The 13,391-nt window shown below is 44.2% G+C and overlaps 1 protein-coding gene across 1 annotated transcript in view; it reads right to left on the bottom strand.

Annotated features, from left to right (window-relative positions):
- Positions 1–13,391, bottom strand: part of CTPS2 (CTP synthase 2) — a 103,907-nt gene that overhangs the window by 29,156 nt on the left and 61,360 nt on the right. The window contains exon 13 of the mRNA XM_068962428.1: positions 9,949–10,045. Within this exon, the coding sequence (XP_068818529.1) occupies positions 9,949–10,045 (97 nt within the window). The remainder of the gene's footprint in view (positions 1–9,948; positions 10,046–13,391) is intronic.

The following is a 13,391-nucleotide window of genomic DNA, read 5'->3' as shown; positions in this document are numbered from 1 at the left end:
GCTGAAAGGCGGGAACAATCCAAATGTCCATGGACAGACGAATGGATAAACAAAAATGGTATATACATAGAATGGAATATTATGCAACCTTAAAAAGGAAGGAAATCTTGACACGCTACCACATGGATGAACCCTGAGGACTTAAAGCTAAGTGAAATAAGTCAGCTACAAAAAGCAAATGCTAGATGACTCCACGTCTACAAGGCACACAGAGTCATAAAATTGTCAGAGAGAGAAAGCAGAATGGTGGTTGCAGGGGTTGGGGGCAAGAGGAATCAGGAGTTGTTTAATGGGTAAAACGTTTCAGTTTTGCAAGTTGAAAAAGTTCTGCAGATGGGTTGCACACCAGTGTGACTATACTGGATTGTACACATAGAAACAGTTAACACAGCAAGTTTTCTGTTATGTGTATTGTACTACAATTAAAAATTTTAAAGTAAAAGGTATACATCCTCATTCTTGCCTCCACCATTCCCACTTCTTCTGAGACATCCTTTATCCAAACCCCTCATTCCGACCCTTTGCAACCCAGCTTCCGTTTCTGTCATTTTAATGAACAGCAGATCTGTCCTCAGTGGGGACCCGAGTAATGGCCCCATCCCCCATCTGTGATCTCCGCTCCTCTCTGGACTCCCCTCGCCCCGCCTACCTGATCTGCATCCACCCTCCCTTCCTCTCCCACCTTCACTACCCCGGGAAGCTGTCAGTCTGTCAGTCGTACGCTCCTCTTCTATACCTCCTGATCCTTACCTTTCACCTGGCCTGCACATTCCCTATTTTCAGAGGGCTGAAAGAAATCCCCCCTAGCGTGTTGTTGTTGTTCAGTTGCTCAGTCATGTCTGACACTTTGCAACCCCATGGACTGCAGCACGCCAGGCTTCCCTGTTCTTCACCATCTCCCGGAGTTTGCTCAAACTCATGTCCACTGAGTTGGTGGTGCCATCCAACCATCTCACTCTCTGTCATCCCCTTCTCCTCCTGCCTTCAATCTTTCCCAGCATCTGGGTCTTTTCCAATGAATCAGCTCTTTGCATCAGGTGGCCAGAGTATCGGAACTTCAGCTTCAGCATCAGTCCTTTCAATGAATATTCAGGGTTGATTTCTTTTAGGATTGACTGGTTTGATCTCCTTGCTTTGCACCCATAATGCGCAAAAGCTAAAATCACTACCTGATGAGCTTCATTACCTCTCTCTCGGTAGACTTGTCATGCTTTTGCACAAACATCTCTCAACTGCTGTAGTGATATCTTAACTTGACTCATTTTTAAGACTTCCCAGAACCTGGTCCTGTACTAATTCGACATTATAGGAGCTAGAGCTTTCTATGTCTATGCAAGAATTTGCCACTGTTTGTCTAATTCAGAGACCCCCAAGAGGCTGCCCATAGTGTTTTTATTTTTTAAATAAGTTGCCAACATTTAAAAATCAGGAAGATTTCTCAGAAACTCTGGATTTCCAGATTCTCTTAAAAATTTAGAAGGCTGGCAACAGTGAATCCACAGCTCTTCATGTGACTATCAGCTGTAGCAGTTACTCTTTTGATGGGTCAAGTGCTTGTCATCTTGTCCCAGGCCTGACCACTCCCTATGACCTTTCCAACTCTGAGGCCCACTGTAACAGCCACTGATTGTTGAGCTTAAGCCATGGCATTTCCTACACTTGGCCGTGTGACTCATTCACATTCCCTACCTGGACCTACTGGCCCAGCTGCTCAATCCAAGGTTGATTCAGTGTCCCTCTCAAGCCAACCACCTGGTTTCAATCGGGTTTCAGAAGCCAGGGATGGAGTCTTCACTCCTTGAACCTCCAGTTCTCCTCCATAAGATGCTCCCCATGAAACCTGAGGAAGCCTGTTTCGGGGCTCTGGGCATGAGGAGGCTCAGTTCTGGGAGCTGTTCAGGGGTTTCCTTCCCCTCTTTGATTAAGGTCTATCCATTTGGCAAAATAAGGTGGTCAAGAGTTCAGGCTCTTAAATCAGCTCAGTCACTTTCTAACAGGTGACTTCACTGTGGTGTGATGCTGTTCTCTTGTGCAGAATGCGGCTGGATCCCAGGGGTATCGAGAGGGATAAATGAAAAAGATGCCCATCGTGTCCTAGTGACTTGTGCTTAAAAAGTGCACAATCTGGGCCAGCTGCTATCTTTCTCCTTCTCCATTTTTCACTTTTGGATTTTAGCAAATCAGTCCTTTAATTTTTAGAAAACATCTAATTTTATTTTTCATTATCTTATCTCAGTTTTCTATTATGAAAATGCAAATTTTGTAGTTTAATATTTTCAAAACTCTTTCTTAGATTTTCTGCATTCTTCTGCTAGACCATAATAGCAGGTTGGGAGCCAGGAAACCAGAACAGGGGGCCTGGAGAGAACCCGCAAGATGAAGGGGCTGCCTGCCCACAACTCCTCGGCTGGCCTCTCTTTCCCTCCCACCGTCCCCGTGGGAGTTCATTCTTAATGCAAGCCACTCGCTGAAGTTTACCCCGAGCTCTGAGATAATCATAGGTCAATACAATAATCTCTCCCCATTAGCAATCCTAACACCACACTTGAATAGTGTTTCCTGTGCCAGGCGCTCTTCTAAGGACCCACAGATATAACTGAGTTAGCTCTCACAAGGCCCCCTACGAGGCAGCAGCTCTTCTGATGTCGATTTTCTACATGCAGAACTGAGGGTAAGCAGCCACAGCCAGTGACTGAGAGCTGGGGCTGGAGGGGGCTCTGATGGGGTGGTGTGCTCCAGGGGCTGGGCTATAACCACTCCCGGAGTTCCCACAGGTAAAGTGCTCAAGAACGAGCTGGGCCAGTAAGGGAGACATAAATGCTTTCATCCCTTAGATTAACGGAGCCATGTCCCAGCCCTGTGAACCCCCCTATCCACAAACACACTTCGCTGGGAAAGCCCCAGCAATCGGCAAGAAGCAGCCAGAGAGAAAAGGGACTCCTAGTGTGTGCTAAGACACACAGCACTCCTAGTGTGTGCTTGGACTACAAGGAGATCCAACCAGTCCATTCTGAAGGAGATCAGCCCTGGGATTTCTTTAGAGGGAATGATACTGAAGCTGAAACTCCAGTACTTTGGCCACCTCATGCAAAGAGTTGACTCGTTGGAAAAGACTCTGATGCTGGCAGGGATTGGGGGCAGGAGGAGAAGGGGATGACAGAGGATGAGATGGCTGGATGGCATCACTGACTCGAAAGATGTAAGTCTGAGTGAACTCTGGGAGTTGGTGATGGACAGGGAGGCCTGGCGTGCTGCGATTCATGAGGTCTCAAAGAGTCAAGACACGACTGAGCAACTGAACTGAACTGAACTGAGTGTGTGCTATCCATGGGGTAAGCAGGTAGGCTGGCCCACCCCTCTTCCAAAGCCCACCATGCTCCTTTCAAACTCCTGTCTCAATACAATACTCAGTACAATATTTTACCCCGGCACAGCCTTTCCAGGTCCCTAAATCCCTGGTGACTTTTTTCAAACTGCTTTTTAAATCACCTCATTAACCCAGCCAAGGTTTTTTGTGTAGCGTGGTTTTTTCTCAAACTTCCTAACAATCTAATCACACCACGAACTGGAAGCTGTTTTTCTCTATCAACACTGGGAAAAGAGATAAGAAAGCTAGAGCAGTTTTTCTGGGCTGAAAATTTCTTCCCCTTATCCCCATCTCTTTCAATTTTTTCCAATTTGAGATTGAACCACTCTGCATCTCTAATGCCATGAATTTTACCCAGATCCTTAGTACAGGGACTCACTCAGGACCTTCCTAACTGGCCTCTCGCCTATGTTCTCTCAAAACAAAAATCTCTTTCTCTTACAGTAAAGCAGAAGAAAGCCTTTCAGTGAAGTCATCCTCCTTATTATGAGGAAATACAGACAAGGTCCTCAGAAGGAATTACATCTTTTCCTAAACTATTCAATTTCCACCTGCTGTGTCCAGACAGCTTCCCTGGCCTCCTCAGCCTAGACTCTGCTGCACCGGCTAGCGGCTAGGGTCACTCTAGGGGGATCTCCCCAGTCTCCTCTGCCAGCTGACGTCTGCCAGCATCGTCCCCATGTTGTCTGTCCTGAGGACGAGGGTCATGTTAGAACTCTGCTGGGAAACCACCAGGATCTGGTCTCCAGTTGCAGGCACTGCACTGCTCCTAATTCCTTCCAGTATGTCGTGCTGCGTCCAGCACAGGACTGGACACCTCTGGAGGGCAAAATAGCATCCATTGGACTTTAACAACTCCACAGCCCCGCACACACAGTGCTCAATAGCTGGCTCTCTCCCTCCTCTGCCTCCAGAGTGCCTCCTCAGCACCCTCCCTGCTTCCAGCCCTGTGCATTCCTGATTCTAAAGGCCAGGGTACTGTCTTGGAGGGCAGAGTTACATGGACTGCATACACCATTTGGGACTGCTTTAAATTGGGTTTACTCTAGCGCCCCTAGCATCACACACCCACACCAGATTGTGCAGTTTTTAAACATCCTATGTGAATGGTCGAAATAATGAGTATTTTCTGCTAGGTGGCTTCCCCGCTGGTGGCTCAGACGGTAAAGCGTCTGTCTATAACGCAGGAGACCCAGGTTCGATCCCTGGGTCGGGAAGATCCCCTGGAGAAGGAAATGGCAGCCCACTCCAGTACTATTGCCTGGAAAATCCCATGGACAGAGGAGCCTGGTAGGCTACAGTCCATGGGATTGCAAAGAGTCGGACACGACTGAGTGACTCCACTTTCTTTCTTTCTGCTGGGTGGCAGTTTGGTTTAAAGACCACACTTGACATTGACAAAACAGGCTTCCTTTCCTGGATGTCTTAGCAACAGGTCTGGGATCTGACCAAAAAAATTAAGTCAAGGCCTATAATATTTTGGAGACACTATCCAACAAGTTGTCAGCTGTCCCCTGAAAGAGCTCTGAACACTGTCTGAATTGCTTTGCACTTTACTATGTCCCCAGCTCTCACACTCAATTGAGAGTCACAAGCAAAATGATACAGTTTATTTCTGAAATCTTAAAACCCTCTCATATCAGAGAGTGCTCTCTCCGGCTCTCCTCTTACCTGAGCCTGACCCCTCTCTAGCCACACCTCATTCTACATTTCTCACTCTTCAAAGCACCCCATTTAACACTTAATGGCTCTGCACTGTATCCCCTTACTTTTCAAAAGTCATCTAATGAGTTAATCAACCAAGTAATGTTTCACTATAAGCAGACAAGTCCTACCAGATAGAATATGTGTGGTTTTTTTAAGTGAGGTGTAATTTATACCTCAGTTAAAATATAATATACAGGTCTAAAATGTTTAAATAAAATATACAGATCTAAAGTGTCTGACAAGTGTAACAATCCTGAAATACGTATTTAAAGAGTTACATTTTTGGAGAGGGATCATAATGGTGGGTTGTAGAGCCAGGGCCGTGTGTTCCAGTAGAAGACTAGAAATGGTATGAGAAGAGCAGTCAGGGCCTTCCACCCCACTCACCCACAGTGAGCTGTTTCACCTCTGGGCCCTCTGCTTCCTCAGGGATCAATACAAAGACTGGACCAAATGGCTTCGGAAAGCCCTCTTGGACTTATTCTGTCACTAAATAGGATATGTAGACAGGCAAGCAGACAAGCAGGGAGCTGTCCTTGAATGCTCCCGAGCAGGGTAGCAGCCTTGAGGCCTAGGCCTCCCGCTTCAGTTAGCCTGTGCTTCTTTTGTTTAGATCAGGTTTCTGTAAGCCATGGCAAACCCCGAGGCAGAACAGGAATCCCCTGACTTTGTTCAGCCTTCTAAGAATGGGTTTTACATTTGCAAATGGCTGAAAAAAGCCGAAAGAAAAATAATATTTTATAATGCATGAAAATTTCATGAAATTCACATTTCAGGTGCCATAAATAAAGGCTCATTGGAATACAGTCAAGCTCACTCATTTGCATATTTGCCTATGGCTGGTTTCACAGTACAACAGAGTTGAGTAGTTGCATCAAAGACCACATGACTCCAAATTGAAAATATTTACTATCTGGCCCTTTACAGAAAAAGTTTAACAACCCTTGCTTTAGACCATCTAGGTAATAGACTACAGGCTGGTATCACTCTCTCTTCCCATGTTTAAGTAGAGACTTCAGGATAGATTTCCAGGAACTCTTATTTCTAAAAACCCTTGAACCAGCAATGGGCAACTCCCTACACACTGTCATTAGTCCCTTAATAAGAAAAAGCCTTTGCAGACAAAGACAACACATATATGCAGAATACAGGGCAGGAGTGATCCTCTGGGAACACATTTCTTATAAACAAGAGTAAATGATAATTAGTAGTACATTTGTCCAAACCAATTCACTCCTATAACCTCCACTTTAGAAAACTCAAGTTCAACTCATTAAGTGCATACATAAAATATGTACAGCTTTTCTGTATGTCAATCATACCTCAATAAAATGGTTTAAAAAAAGAAAAATCAAGTTCATAGTTTCCACAACGCTTAAGGAACTAACATGTGACTAAGGAAGAACAAGGAATTGGTCTTGATGAATATAAAAATGAGAATTATTAGACTTCCCTGGTGGTACAGTGGATAAGAATCTGCCTGTCAGTGGAGGGGATATAGGTTCAATCTCTGGTCCAGGAAGATTCCGCATGTCTTGGAGTAACTAAGCCCGCGAGCCACAACTATGAGCCTGGGAGCCGCCACTACCGAAACCTGTGCATCTGGAGCCTTGCTCCACAAGAGAAGCCATCGCAATGAGAAGCCTGCGGACCACAACAGAGTTAGCTCCAGCTCGCTGCGACTAGAGAAAGCCCGAGCGCAGCAATGAAAGAAGACCTAGTGCAACCAAAAGTAAATAAATAAACAGACAAATAAATTTAAAAACTAAAAATTGGAATCACTTTAGTAATCCAACCATTCCTGGATTAGGAATCTAGCTAATCCAGTCTATCGATATTGTTAGGCTTTGGTCCTACTTCAAATACTTCTTTCAGATGTCCTAAGTAGGACTTCTTTTACTAAAAAAAACTTTACCTTTCTGTTTTTCCATTTAATCCACAGCATTTCAATCACTGGCCTATAAATCAAATTTAAACAAAGAATGAATAGCATCAGGAATTCCCTGGCAGTGCAGTGGTTAGGAGTCTGGGCTTCCACTGCTAGGAGCCCAGGTTCAATACCTGGTCAGGGAACTAAGGTCCCACAAACCATGTAGCACAGCCAAAACTAAATAAATGTATTTATTTTAAAAATGAATGATTGGCATCAAAATGCTTTCCATCCAAACTATATTCTCATAGGCAATATAGGCAAATGTATTTTTTATTTATTTCTTTTTGGCTGTGCTGGGTCTTTGTTGCTACATGGGCTTTTCTCTGGTTGCAGTGAGGAGGGCTACCCTCTAGTTGTGGTGCATGGGCTTCTCCTTGAGGAGACTTCTCTCGTTACAGAGCACAAGCTCTAGGGGTGTGGGCTCAGCAGTTGCAGCTCCCAGGCTCTAGAGCACAGGCTCAGAAGTTGTGACACACGGGCCTAGCTGCTCCACGGCATGCAGGATCTTCCCAGACCAGGGATCCAACTCGTGTCCCCTTGCATTGGCAGGTGAATTCTTCACCATTGAGCCACCAAGGAAGTCCTGTTCATACCATTCTTACAGAAATGTGTTAATTAGGGAAAACAAAAGCCTACGAATAAATGAGCTGACTAGAGGGGGAAAGAAGGCAGTGGCACCCTACTCCAGTACTCTTGCCTGGAGAATCCCATGGGCGGAGGAGCCTGGGAGGCTGCATCCATGGGATCGCTAGGAGTCGGACACGACTGAACGACTTCACTTTCACTTTCATGCATTGGAGAAGGAAATGGCAACCCACTCCAGTGTCCTTGCCTGGAGAATCCCAGGGACGGGGGAGCCTAGTGGGCTGCCGTCTATGGGGTCGCACAGAGTCGGACACGACTGAAGGGACTTAGCAGCAGCAGAGGGAGGAAAAAGTCCTTCAAAAGAAATACGCCAGCTTGGTTTAAAAAAAATCCACAACTCCTACAAACGAAATATGCCAATAGGGGAAAAAAACACTATGGTGATATTTATTTTTATATTTTTACCACAATCAACAGAGCCATGGTCATATCTCCAACACAACCTTTTTGGAGACCTGTGGAAAACCTCACACAGGTAGGAAGGCAAAACTTGTGGTCCTGGGGACCACAAGTTCATATACTCACATGCCTTTTGCAAACTATGAAGCATAATTTAAATTTAAGGCAGGTCTGAAAGCAACCCAAATGTCCATCAACAGATGACTGGATAAACAAAATGTGGTCTATCCATACAACAGAGTATTATTCCCCCATAAAAAGGAATGGAGTACTGACACATGCTTCAGTGTACATGTATCTTACAACATTATGCTAAATGAAAGAAGTCAGAAAATCGCATTCCATTTATATGAAATATCCAGAACAGGCAGAACTATAGAGATCGGCCAGAGGGGGAAGGGTGGGGATAGCTAAAGGGAACAAAGTTTCTTTTTGAGGTGATAAAAATGGTCAAAACTTGACTGCAATGATGGTTACGTAACTCTGTGAATACAATTTAAGAAAAACAGTGAATTGTACATTTTAAAAGATGAACTGTATGGTATATAAATATTTTAATAAAGCTGTTTAAAATTTTTTCAAGGCAGGCAAAAGATGTTAATTAAGCAACAAGTTTTGGTGGTGTGCTTAAGATTCATAAAATCATCAATGCTATTTTTATGTCTACTGTAAAGAAAAACAAATCCTAAATCAGTCTTATTTCCATCAAGACAGCTAAAAATTTTAAGTATACTGAACACAATGCTCTTTTCAAAAAGCTCAGTACAATTATAACTGATCTTTTACAGCAAATACAATTTTAAAAGATGCAATTTCCCACTAACCATCTTTGCCTCTTAGACCACTATTTGAGCAAAGTTTCAGAGTATCTGGAAACACGTGAAAGCCAAAGAATCGCTGCTAATACCTACGAAGAGAAAAATTTCTTACAACACCAGCTTCTTATTCAGAGAGAGAAGGGAAATGTGTACACTTTGAAACTTGTCCTTTTTAAAATTTCTTTCTTGCTAGGAAGCTTTATATTTCTTAGAAGTTGTTTATCAGCCTTAAAGGAGAAACTCACATTTCTAGTCTTATTACGCTTCAGGTGAAGAAGGCATTTTCCTAAGGTATTCTTATAACTTCACAGAACAATGCTGGATGCTCGAGATATCTGGGTTCCTGCCTCGGTATCCGGCCCAGGGGTGGTGGGGTGGAGTGGGGGGTAGGTGAGCAGCGGTGGTCTGTCCTGGCCACCACTCAATTCTCCATAACTGAGCGCGGTGCACATGGTACAGAGTAGGCACCGAGATACATTTATCAAGTTGAATCAAGAGCCTGGGGTTACATCAAGTTATTCTCAAATCATTTTAATTTACAGGGAAAAGTTCCACAGAAATTTGAATAACCTTATTGGGTATAGAAGATCAGCAAATATCAGATACTGAGGCACATCATATTTTCCTCATCCCATGCTGGAGCTACTCAGGGAACAGAGAAATAGACTTCTGAGACATAACTGCCCCTTCTCAAGAAGTTTGGAAATTAGTGGCTCAAAGCAGTCAGACATGAAACAGTTAAACAGGGAGCCAGTTTCCATGTAGTGGCGAGAACAGTGGATTCACCAGAATTGAGCTGGAACCAGGACTGCCCCGGGGCAAGGTCATCTCCAGGAGCGTGGGTAAAACACACAGCAGCCCCCTGGCCAGGGTGTGGGGGAGAGGAAATGAGAAGGGGCAGGCACGCGTGTTCTACCAACCCTTCCAGGGAGAGGATGGGGATGCAGGAGAAGCCGGGAGGCCAGAGGCAGGGAAGGGGAGAGGGGGTGGACCGGGAGAGCTCCAGGAAGGCTGTGGCCCGGCACAGCTGTGCAAATGATGCCTGCCGAGTTAGAAAACAAATAATCTGAGAAACTTACTTAATATTGAATTTTCAGTTTTGAAAACAGTTCTTCTTATTCCCAGCCTCATCGTTCCTCCCAAATTGCCAGGGTTGTGCTCCGGCATATCAATCACCTTAGAAAACAAAACAAGCCCAGTTTTGGATCTTGCAAAAACATTATTTTCCAAATTTCAAGCTTTACTTTTAGCGGATGCTCACCGAGTAAGGATGTTCCCTAAAAAAATAAAATTCGATCGTTCCTTCCAATTTTCCTATTCAGACACGGTTATGCTTTTATACACTCCTCACAGTATGCTGCCTTTTCATCTCTGCTTCTCATCTTTCATTCAAATCACAGGTACAAAATTTACTGGGAACATCTTCATGACCTCCCTCCTGTCATTATTCAAACTCAGTTTTGGTCAATGTTCACACTTCAAGTTCTGGCCTTCTGGGACCTTCCACGTTGGTCTTCATGTCCCTCATAATAATAACCCTCTCCTGCTGCCCACTCCATTTCCTAAAGATTTTCTAAAAGCAAATGGCATTAATACAGTCAGCTATTGTTATGTGCAGATGCCGAACCCATGGACATGGAGAGCCGACTGTACTAATCTGCAGAAAATCTTTAGAAGGATTTCTTTTTTTTTGGCCCATGCTGCGGCATGCAGGATCTTAGTTCCCCGACCAGGAATCAAACCCGTGTCTCCTGCAGTGAAAGCACAGAGTGTTTCACCACTAGACTTCCAGGGAAGTCTTCTAGAAAGATTCCTTTTATTAAAAATATATATCATCTATTCTAGCATATCCCGTAGCTCAGAAACCTAAGCATCACCCTGGATCTCCCTGTCCTTCATCCCTCACACCCAACATGTCGAGTCCTATCCACTTATCCACTCCAGACTTCCTGCGTCCATCTATAGTTCCTACTACATCCATTACCATAGCCTTTCACCCAGGCTGCAGCCAGAGCTCACCAACTTGCCACACCCCACATTTACACACCCCTCACTACCCTGCACACTGCAGGCAGAGTAGTCATGGGATTTCTCCTGCTTGAAATCCGTGACTACGTGGTACTGGCCCAGCCGAGCCCTTCGGCCTCACTTCCCATGACTTTACCCTCCCACCTTGAGCTGGTCACCAAACCCTCCTTCAGTTCAAGTGCATCTTCTTTCCTGCCACCAGGAGGACTTCGAACATCTCTCACTCCCCTACTTTCTTTTCCTAAATTAATCCATCCTTAACTTTAAGGTCTTAGTTCAATACGAGCTTCCCGGGAGCTGATCCTCCCAGGCATCACAGCCTAGTTGGGGTCCTCTAGCAACATGTTCCCTGTCACTGTGTCCCCTTCAGTTTGTGTGAAGAGTGCTTTGTGTGCTAGACTGTGAATCTCTAAGAGCTGGGCTGCTTTTCGCTTTTACCATCGCATTCCCAGCCCCTAGCACACATGGAGCTGGCAGCTGGTGTGCACTGAATGGATGCATGGAGGACGGAATGAACCCAGAACAAATAATTTCAGATTTATCTTTAGGATTAATTCACAGAAATCCAGAAACACGTGATTTTTTATGAAAAGCCTGTTCTGGTTCACCATTGGTCTATTTTCTCAGTTCTGTTCACTACAATCTTATGGTTTTACTTCACCTTTTAAAAGTTGTTAAAAGAGACTATAGTTGAGTGATTTAACCTGCTCTAATGGAATTGCTCAAGTTTCCTCTCATAAAACCTTCCTGTCCTTGTTTTTTTCTATACCTTAACTACCACTTAATGCTCTACAGGAAACCTTGACAACTGGAATTTTCCAAGAACCTGTCTGATCTTATCAATGCCCCAGGACTTTCTGAGCCACCTGAACCCTGTGGCCCCAGTATACTGTAAGAGTCATTGAGGGGAAGGGGTGGAGAAGAAAACTTGACGACATGCCTTGGCAGATGAAGTGCTCAGTTCTGAAGTGCTCTTGGCCTTGGCATGTCTTTCCTATCTTCCTGGGTCAGCTAATTACAGCTAGATTAAGTATTATGGGAGTGAGGTGAGAGAGGGCATTAGCTTCCAGTTCAGAAAGCTGAGCTGTTAATAAATGCCCAGCCCTTTGGGTATTTTCTACAAAAGAGCAGATAAGACTATACTACCTGCCACAGACTCATAAGAAGCCCTAGACTGATTCACAGCTTCAATTTCCACTTCAGTTGAAGACAATCTGAACCCTTTAGGAAGACTACAGCAATAAACTCCCCTGGTTTCTTCTTGTAAGTGTAATGTGATGCTTCAAGTCACCCTTACTTACTGTACTGGGTTTTTCCACTCAGGAAGAGTGGCTTTTTCACTTATTATTAGCATGCTTGGAATTCAAGGACTGTTCTGGTATAAATCACTGAGAATGGAGTCAAATGACTCAACTAAGAACAGGAATCCTGCCTTACTGCTTACTTACTTGGGATGAATTTGACAAACACAAGCCAGAAAACACTTCCAAAAGAGGTATTTCCAAAAGCTAAATGTAGTGGGCACAGGGCTGCCTAAGGGTGTTAAATATTCCTCCAACATAGGGGGAAGTCTGGAAATTCCTGAAAGAGCAATATAAGAATATTATTTCGATACATGAAGGTAAATATCAAGAGAAACAGCTATAAGAGTGGAGGGTGGTAGAGAGAAGGTGAAGATTACTGAATTTTTTCCTTATAGACTTTTTGCAATTGTTGGCTCTTTCAACTTTGAACACAGCATTACTTTAATGAAAATACAAACTGAAGTCCCAAATGGTGAAATATATCATGTAGGCCTTCCTTCTACTAGGGTACTTGTTCACATTATCCCCACTGTTTTCATAGCAATAAGTAAGACCTTCTCCTGAAATGATAGCACAGAAAGAAATCCCAAGGTGTAACTGCCATGGTGACCCTCCAATTAAAATATGCTACCATAGAAACCATCAGAGAGGCCAAGAAAATGTTAGAGAAAAGATAGGGTAGTAGATGGAAGTAGCTTTCCAACTCTGAATGATGCTCTGAATAGCACTGAAAGAAGAAAAGCAGAGTGAGAACCGACAGGAAGCCACATCCAGTGGATGCCCATCACACACTCAGTAGAAGAACGTCCAGGCCAGGCACCAGCTGGGGGGAACACAAACACACCAGAAGGGGAAAGCTGGGGACGGCAGAGAACACAGGGCACCTCTGGCCATGCCTGGCCCAACCATCTGCCTTGCAAAGGTGTCAGGCCATTCTACCAGATCTAAAGATGACAATAAGACTGCCTCTCAGGTTACAGGTGACCTGATTCAGCAACAAAATTAAGGAAATCATCTCTGTTCCTGGCATTCCTTCCACAAAAAGCTGAGAAACAGGAGAACATCACAGTTTCAAAACATATCTTTTATCATTACTGGAGTGGTTAAAGAAAAGAATCTCAGAAATCCTTTAGTTTTAATCCCCAACATTTCCAAAATACCCTAGATTTTGCATCTAAGAGGAAAAGGTC

The sequence above is a fragment of the Capricornis sumatraensis genome, chromosome X, assembly GCF_032405125.1.
Source record: "Capricornis sumatraensis isolate serow.1 chromosome X, serow.2, whole genome shotgun sequence".
In the NCBI taxonomy this organism is placed as follows: Eukaryota; Metazoa; Chordata; class Mammalia; order Artiodactyla; family Bovidae; genus Capricornis; species Capricornis sumatraensis.
The sequence above is the reverse complement of the archived record's forward strand: the minus strand, read 5'-3'. Positions and strand labels throughout refer to the sequence as shown.